The sequence below is a fragment of the Pinus tabuliformis genome, chromosome 8 (assembly GCF_031772625.1).
Source record: "Pinus tabuliformis cultivar Carrire ecotype Pingquan chromosome 8, CPIR1, whole genome shotgun sequence".
NCBI classification, from domain to species: Eukaryota; Viridiplantae; Streptophyta; class Pinopsida; order Pinales; family Pinaceae; genus Pinus; species Pinus tabuliformis.
The window spans coordinates 416,871,357-416,879,968 of NC_142294.1; the positions used below are offsets into that span (position 1 = coordinate 416,871,357).

Sequence of the window (8,612 nt, forward strand, 5' to 3'; positions counted from 1 at the left end):
AATTTTCCAGTATGTGTTTGGAAAATTTTGAGCAAGATCTAGCCTTAGTACTCATCATACTAACTTATCATCATCTTAGATTGAATTCTGGAAAGTTCTGGGTTGTTGTAGTTAGTTGGCATGTAGATAGCCCTGAAAATCCATATCTAGGTTGTTATTTGCGCCCTCTGAACTGAGAGATTTCAATTGCAACCACATGGAGGAAGGTATGTGTGTGTTGTTGGAGCTTTCCAACCACATGCATAGCTTGGCATGTGTGCAGCTGGGATGTAGGGTCAAGAAAAAAGTTAGTTCCAGCCCAAGGAAAGATCATCAATAGATGTTGTCTGGTATCTGGGTGATGTGGTGCTCCTGGGAGATTGCAGTATGTTTCCATTTTATAGACCCCACTTCCATAACTGGAACTTGGATGTTGGATCATGTCATAGTAACTGTCAGCTCATTTTACCCTAGAGAGCTTGCAAAAGTAGGTAAATGTGGGGTGGGGTGTTACAGACATGAATGGCATCCATCACATTCTTAGGAGTACAACAAATACTCCAATCAAATCCATAAAATACCAACCACCTTGTCTTCCTCTATCATGTCCCAACTAGAATACCATTGTGAATGATTGACAAACTCACACTCTTTGAGGGAATCTAATGCCATTGAATTTAAAATCATTGATGCTTTCAAAAATTTCCTTGGTGGCCATAGCAAAAAAAAAAAATTGGTGGGTTTATCCCCTCTCCCAATATAGTGAATTCAAGTTGAAATATGAGCCCCTTTTGCTATTTTGTCTTCAGTGATGCTTAATATATGTTCCAGTTTGTTTTGTAGCAATATCATGTGGTAATATTTTACCTTCACCTTCTAATAACATTTATTTCCCTCCCAAAACCCATAACAAAAGAGGAGAACCTAGCAACAACCTCATTCCACTACAAGATCCATTGCTTGTCCCTATATAGTGCAAGGACCAAATTCCAATTTTCTTGATTCTATTGATGGAATTGGGACTAGTCAAATGAAACATTCAATAAGTAGTGGGATCAATGAATAAGTGACTTGTGAATTGTACGAATGATCTAAAATAAGATAGTGATTATGAAGAACAACTCTATCCAATTTGTTAAGAACACTACACCTCTTAATTTCTAAGAATGGAGCAAATTAGCTACATGTTAGATGAATCATTATTTCTATATATATTTAGGTTAAACATGCCTCAGCTAGAATGTGAGCAAAACCATTGCCCCTTACCCTTATGCTTCCTTGTTGAGCAAATAAACCTTTCTTATCCTATTTGAGATTCAAACATGACATAGTCATGATATATTAGTAAGTTTAGGTAAGTTTTCAACCATCCATCACTACAACAAGACCAATTCAATCATATCATTAGATACATAAATATTTTCCACCCATTAAGTGTTATGATCTCAATTCAAAGTAACCGAAATGAGTTTTTGAGTCTACTTGATATCCCAATAAACAATATCTTAGCAATCTCAATCGATAATAAAGTAACCACCCCTCCTTGACTTCCTGAGGATTAGAGATATATATTTTCAAATTTGCCTAGATAAAGTCAAGGGTTATTCTAAATGCTAAACCAACACTATTAACCTCTTATGAATAAATAATATCTAACTCCTTAAATGTATGATAAATTTTCCTTCACAATTGAGGTTAAATAGATCTCTCACATTCCATGAACAATGCAGGGAGAGAAAAATGGCCACCATATCACCACCTTCCCTTATGTCCATGCTATCATCCTAACTCAAAATTTCCAAATAGATGAAAACTCTAGTGTGGGTAAGAAGGTTGAAGGGTTTTGTGAAAGATCCTCACCCACCTATATCTTTGCAATGTTTAAATCCCATAATGGAAAAAACAGAAAAACACATTTATGGATTTATTATAGGGTTGAATGCTCCGAAGGCCATAATGGACACTCTTCAGAGTGACTATTGTGGTTTGACTAGGCTTCATGACCTTGAGGTGGACATCACCACATATGAGATAGTTTGAGGTTGTTTCCGACTATAATGTCTTTCTTATCCTCATAGTTTATCCATATTCATTAGCATTGAGGGTTAAAGGAGTTGAATTGGCTTGAGGGGTGTAGCATTACAAATTGGTAACCATTTGGGGATAATCCTTAATTTGATTGTTTGAGCTTTGACATAAAAAAAAGTGCACTTTCGGCTAAGAGGAAAGGGCAAGGATCCTCTTAGTTTTTTAATTTCATCTCTTGATTCATTTGGTGGTATCAATTTCTATTCTTTTATTTTTATTTTTATTTTTTATTTATTTTTATTTTTATCCCCTTAAACTTTGAATTTTTAAATTTCAATTTTCTCTTTTTTTGACTCCTCTGATTTCTCCCCCTTGGGTTAATTGTTAATTCCCTCCTCATTTATCCCTTAACTATTTGTTAGTTAATTTTGACCCTTTGATTGATTCCCTTTTATTTTTAACTTAATTTATTCTATTTTTATTTTTATAGTGAACCATTTGAATTTAAATTTTTATAATATATTTCAAAAATACTTATTAATTTAATTAAATTGTGAAATAAAAATATTATTAAAATCAACATTATTTATAATTAGTCATAAAAAAAAATCCAAAACCCTCCTATTACTAACGAATTAGGTAAAAAAATTATCATAATTCCAAACTCTATATATAGACTTATATTTTTAAATTAATAAAGAAAATAAATTCTTCTTATCTTTCTATTTAACTCGATGCATTCTTCCTTGTTTGTCCTTGTGTCCTGATGATGATGCACTGGTTCGTGAGAAATAAATTATATAGATCACAAAAATTTCATTTTTTTTAATGTTAATTTCATATTTATATAATTCAAATAAAAGAAGAAAAAATCATTAGTTTTGAATATTATAAATGAATGGTGTAAATATATTAATTTTAATGAGAAATCATAGAAAGAAAGAAGAAAGAAATAAATTATTTTAACGTCCACGAGGTTAAAGATAGCCTATGGAATAGATTGTTTCTTTGTCTGCTTGATGTATTCAGTTTTTTTTTTCTATAAAGTTTCACAATAAATGCTCTCAACTTCTCGGCAAACCCCTTGCTAAATAGACTCAGCTTCTCGGCAAACCCCTTGCTAAATAGACTATCCCAGGAGTTAGCTACCAACATATATGCATAACTTTTCTTGTTTTCTTTGAAGGCCTCACATTCTAAAATGAAATGCTTTTCTTTTCCACTTTTCCTGAAAAACAAAAAATGCATACTCTTTCCTCCCACACTTATTTTGGCTTGTTCCAACTCCCTGTTTCACAACAGAGTTGATGAGAATTAGTCCTTAAAAGCAATAAGAGTTTTGGCTTTCCAAGAGATATTGACCTCTATATATGCTTTTGGTTAATGACTATAAGTGGCATTAAACACTTCAATATAGTACATTTTTTTTCCTAATTCCTTACCCCAATTGAAGTATTTTTTTTCCCAATTCCTTACCCCAATTGAAGTATTTTTTTTCCCAATTCCTTACCCCAAATACATTTGTAGCACTTATCCATAACAAAACAAAAACCATCTGTACTTTATAGATACAAAATTAAAATGTAGACCGTCTTCGCTTCATTGAGTGAGATCGCCTAAATAATCCTATGCGACCAAGAACCCCATTGCATAATAACATTGTATCAAGCAACTTCCTCAAAATAAAATAGAAGGAAACCTTTGGTCAAAACTCTGTTATATTTGGCCATAATACCCTCAAACCGGGCGATTCCTAAATCCAACACTATAGAAAATTTATTACGCCCTGACATGTGCCGGAGATAAGCAGATATAACACGCGGCCGGATGACTATAGGAAAAAAAAAAAAAAAACGGCGTGTTACAAGAGGCTATCTCCGGGACATGTCAGGGCAATAAATTTTCAATAGTGTTAGGATTTAGGAATCAGCGGTATTACAAGAGACTATCTATGACGCATGTCGGAGACAATAAATTTTGTATAGTGTTGGATTTAGGAATCGCCCTCAAACCGTAGCAACGAACGGCAACGAACGAACACGTGCAGTATTTTCATGCGTATGCCTTCGAATATGAGCAAAATGGTAGCAAAACGTTCCTGATAAACACCTAGGTAAAAGTCTGTGGGCCTTCTTGCCCACGAGAACTCTCAATGGCAATTCCAATGGAATGCTCCAGCACTGAGGAGGTATGCCATTAGGTGGTGCTCACGAAGTAGGAGGTGTGCGAGGAGGTGTACCATTACAAGACGTTTGCCTACCTGACTGCAAGAACCGAATGTGCCAGGAAGCGTTTAAATGCTCCGACAAAATCTAGGTCGTGGGGAGGAGAATAATTCCAGTGAAATATCTGTTAACAGCGCTATTTGGTATTCTGAACTTGGTTACAGGCACTATCTGTCCATCATCTTTATGCCTTTTCACTGCTATTATTTTCGTGAATACTAACATAGGATTTTGTTTCCCAGATGAAAAAGCTTAAACCCACATTCTGAAAAAGTTTATACCCACATTCTTACTCCTGCCCAATGTTTTACCAAACTCTAGCAATTGTTTTGAAGTAGCTTGCCCACCAACTGTTTGACGAAATCCTTATGAAGATGACAAATTTTATCCTCCATTTTTCACGACATTGATGTGAACTTTGTTGCGGTTATGATCCCCAAGCATTTTATGAAATTCTTACCAAAGTTTATTCGTGATGTATCTAATTGATCACTATTTGTATCTTGAATCACACTGTACTGTTTCAAAAAAAATCAGCCATAGAGAGACGGAGAAACTTTATACCAAGTTTCTACATGCCCAGTCGGCTTGTTTAGTAGAGGTTTCATTGACACCAAGACAAGTTTCCTGAAACCCACTTGGCCCATAGAAGACATAATCAACATGAGAAAGTAATTCCTGTAAACCCACAAGCATAAGGATCAGAAAAAAAGGATAAAGTATGATAATAGATATTATTCTTATCTTAGAAAAAAATTCCTTCAAGCCCAGAAGCAGGAGGATCAGATCGGGAGGATAAAGTGTGATATATACTACTATTCTTACCTGAGAAAACAATTCTTCAAACCAAGAAGCAGCAGGATTAGGGAAGAAAAGGATAAAGTATGATAAGTACTAGTATTTTTCATTGGGCAAGAAGGGCTACTGCGGGAAGAAAGTTCCCTCCTGTGATTAGATTGCACTCTAATGATTCTCTTTCCTTGAGGGCTTCATCTTCAACTTTGATTACACCAGACACTGTTAATTCTTTTTCTTCTTATTCTGTTGGAAGTCATGGTGATGTTGCAAACATGATTCTGGAGCAGAGAAATGCTCGGGAAGCCCTTCGCACCTTCCGATGGGCAGAGAAGCAACCGGGTTTCATCCATAATCCTGTAACTTACAGGGTCCTCATTCACAAGCTTGGCCTTGAAAGAAGATTCAAGACTGCCGGAGATATTCTCCACGAGATGCAGAGACGGATAAACTGCGCGCCCGATGAATCCATTTTTGCTACTATGGTTCATGACTATGGCCGGGCTAGGATGCCAGATGAAGCAGTTGGTGTATTGGATGTCATGCAAGAGCTTGATTGCAAACCCACCATTAAAGTCTACAATGCAATTCTTAATGTTTTAGTTAAGGATAATGTTGATGTTGCGCGAGATTTCTACAGAGAGAGGATGCTGAAATCTGGAATTAGCCCAAATGTTTATACTTTTGGGATACTGATAAAAGTGCTTTGCATACTTAATCGCCTCGCAGAGGCATTCAGATTGTTGAAGACTATGAATTGCCAAGGCTGCAAACCGAGCGTAGTAATTTACAATACTCTCATACATGCATTGTGCAAAAGAGGGAGTTTGAATGTCTGCAAGAAAGTTATAGGGGACATGATAGAGAGTGGCTGTGAGCCAAATGAGATCACTTTCCATACTTTGATCAGTGCGTGTTGTAGACTGGGAGAAATAACAGAGGCACTTCTATTTCTTGAAAGAGGGCTAGCCAAAGGCTATGTTCCTGATGCAATCACATTGACAAAATTAATTGATGTGCTGTCTCAGGAAGGTAGACTGCCTGAGGCTGCTGAATTGATGCAGCAAATGGAGGCAAAGGGATGTAAAACGGATGTTATAGCTCACAATACATTAATCAGGGGTCTATGTAAGGCTGGTAAAATGCTGAGTGCCCGTAAATTGCTAAAGAGAATGGCAATCAAGGGCCTTACTCCAAATGTGGGCACTTACAATATATTGATCAAGGGTCTCTGTAAGGATGGCAAAATGGAGATGGCTGTTAAAGTAGTAAGTGATATGGAAAAAGATGGTTGCACCCCTGATGTTGTCACTTATAACATTTTGATACATGCATTCTGTATGAGAGATAGGGCGGAAGAGTCATTTAATCTTTTCAATCAGATGAAAGAAAAGGGATGTGACCCTGACCTTACTACTTATAATACACTTATTTATGGCCTGTATAGGCAGGGCAGATTGCAGGACGCTGCTGAATTCATGGATGAGATGAAACAAACAGACTGTTTTGTTGATGTTGTAACTTGCAATATAAAAATAAATGAACTGTGCAAGCAGAATAGAGTGGCAGAGGCTGAAGATCTTTTGGATGAATTGTTGGAAAAAGGCATTATACCTAATGCTGTTACTTTTAGCGCCCTAATGGATGGACTTTGCAAGGAAGGAAAATTAGAGAAAGCATTTGATTTGCTGAATCAAATGCTGGTCAATGGTTATTATCCCAGTGCAATAACCTACAATACACTGATCAATGGGTTTTGCAAGGAAGGTGAATTGCCCAGTGCCATTAAACTCAAGAATGAAATGTTGGAAAGAGGTTGCCCTCCTAATTTAGTTACATATAATATTTTGATAGGTGGGCTTTGCAGAGAAGGCAAGTTGCTGGAAGCCTTGGGGTTTTTAAGAATTATGAGTTGTGAAGGACTTGTCCCAGACATTGCAACATGGAATATATTGCTTACATATATAGACAAAGAGATGGATAGGAAAGAGACTATTAAAATTATGGATTATATAATAGCTTCTATTCAATCTATCTCTTAATGAGAAAGTGTTCTTGATTTGTACTGGGAGACTTGTGCTTCCAAAAGGGTGAAGTTCTTTTAATGAAATCGAAGGCAAAAAAAGTTACAAACAAGGGCTATGTTTAAACTTTATACAGTTGAAGGAGCATCCTGTACCCATTGCTGCATTCTTGGTTAAGTTTGTTACGTTGACAAGGGAAACATCAACTGAAACAATTTTCATACATGAAATATGCTCAGTTTCAGCTGGAACAGATAACTTGCCAATATTTCTGATGTGGTGAATTTCTAAATTTATGTCTGCATGCTTAAAGTTTGTTTAACTACCATACTGATGAAGGATAAAGTCTAGCACTGTAAGTGAATGTATCCAATTCTTTGAGAAACTGGAGGAAATAAGGGAGTTTGTGTCTTTGGTCATTTTGGCAATAGCATCTTGGATAGTTTGCAGGGGCATTTAGCAGACTGCCTTTTGCAAAAGAACGAAAGATGTCAACTGTCTCCTTTTACATTCAGAATGGGCCTACTTGTGATCGTGGCGGGTCATGATTGGGTATTTCCAGTACTGATCACAACTTAAATCTTGAAATAACAATAAAAAACCTGATGTTCCCGGCAGATCTGATTTAGAGCCTAATAAAAGTGATAATTATTTGGAGAATTTTTGTCATTGGTAACGAAGAATGCACGTGCTTTCCATTGTTGATGAATTTGAAAAATGTTATATTTGATTGGCTTGTTGCACAAACAAGAACAAGAGATGATGATGTGAAGTAATAAATAAAATAATGAAAAATGTATGTAACTAGAGTCAAAAGCATCCAATGGGGTGTTGAGGTTCGAACTAGCCTCACTCAATCTTGGTGAGGAAGATCATTCTTCCATCCAACATTGGCGTTGGCCCCAATGTAGGCTCAGCCTAGTTGCCAAAAAAAAAACAAACAAACAAGCTAACTCAAAATCCTTCAAATTTACCTTTTTATCAACATCAATATTATTTATATGTAAAGTAGTTCCTATTTTATTTTGTTATTGAGCAAATATATACTTTCAAAACTTTATACATGAACCCTTTTTTTTTACAAATTTCTTTATTAAAAAGTTTGCATGTGGACTAAAAGCTTATTGGATTATTTTATTTCAATCATTTTATTTTTTGAAATAATATATCAATGTCTATGATGTATGTAAGTTTGGTATATTGGCCGCCCACAGGGCTTTGGATGGATGATCAATGGGGTGCATTGTTAAGGCACTCCCTGCAATAGGTCACCGGTTCAAATCCCCCTTGGGTCTGTCTTACAAAAAAAAAGTTTCGTATATTGGTCTTAGTAGTTGAATGCTTTGACCTTTATGCAAAAGGTTTTAGGATTGATTTCATGAGTTGACTACCTCTCCTATAAACATAATAATAGATATTTTAATAATAATAATATAATTAAGCTAATGAAAAATCAAATGTAACATAAGTATACTATCATCAAGCTCATTGTAATGTTTTTGTCATGAATTTGTATTTCATTGCATTCCCTTTATAAATTTAAATCAGTGGTATTAGAGTG

At 35.6% G+C, this 8,612-nt stretch overlaps 1 protein-coding gene across 1 annotated transcript; it reads left to right on the forward strand.

Annotated features, from left to right (window-relative positions):
• The first annotated feature begins 4,219 nt into the window (after nt 1–4,219).
• Nucleotides 4,220–7,470, forward strand: LOC149235824 (uncharacterized). Its single transcript, XM_089372199.1, has one exon. It carries the CDS (start codon nt 5,117–5,119, stop codon nt 7,067–7,069), a length of 1,953 nt encoding a protein of 650 aa, XP_089228325.1. The 5' UTR covers nt 4,220–5,116; the 3' UTR covers nt 7,070–7,470.
• Nucleotides 7,471–8,612: the final 1,142 nt, after the last annotated feature.

Coding starts and splice junctions, on each gene's coding strand:
- LOC149235824 (XM_089372199.1), top strand. CDS start 5,117: ATGATAAGTACTAGTATTTTTCATTGGGCAAGAAGGGCTACTGCGGGA.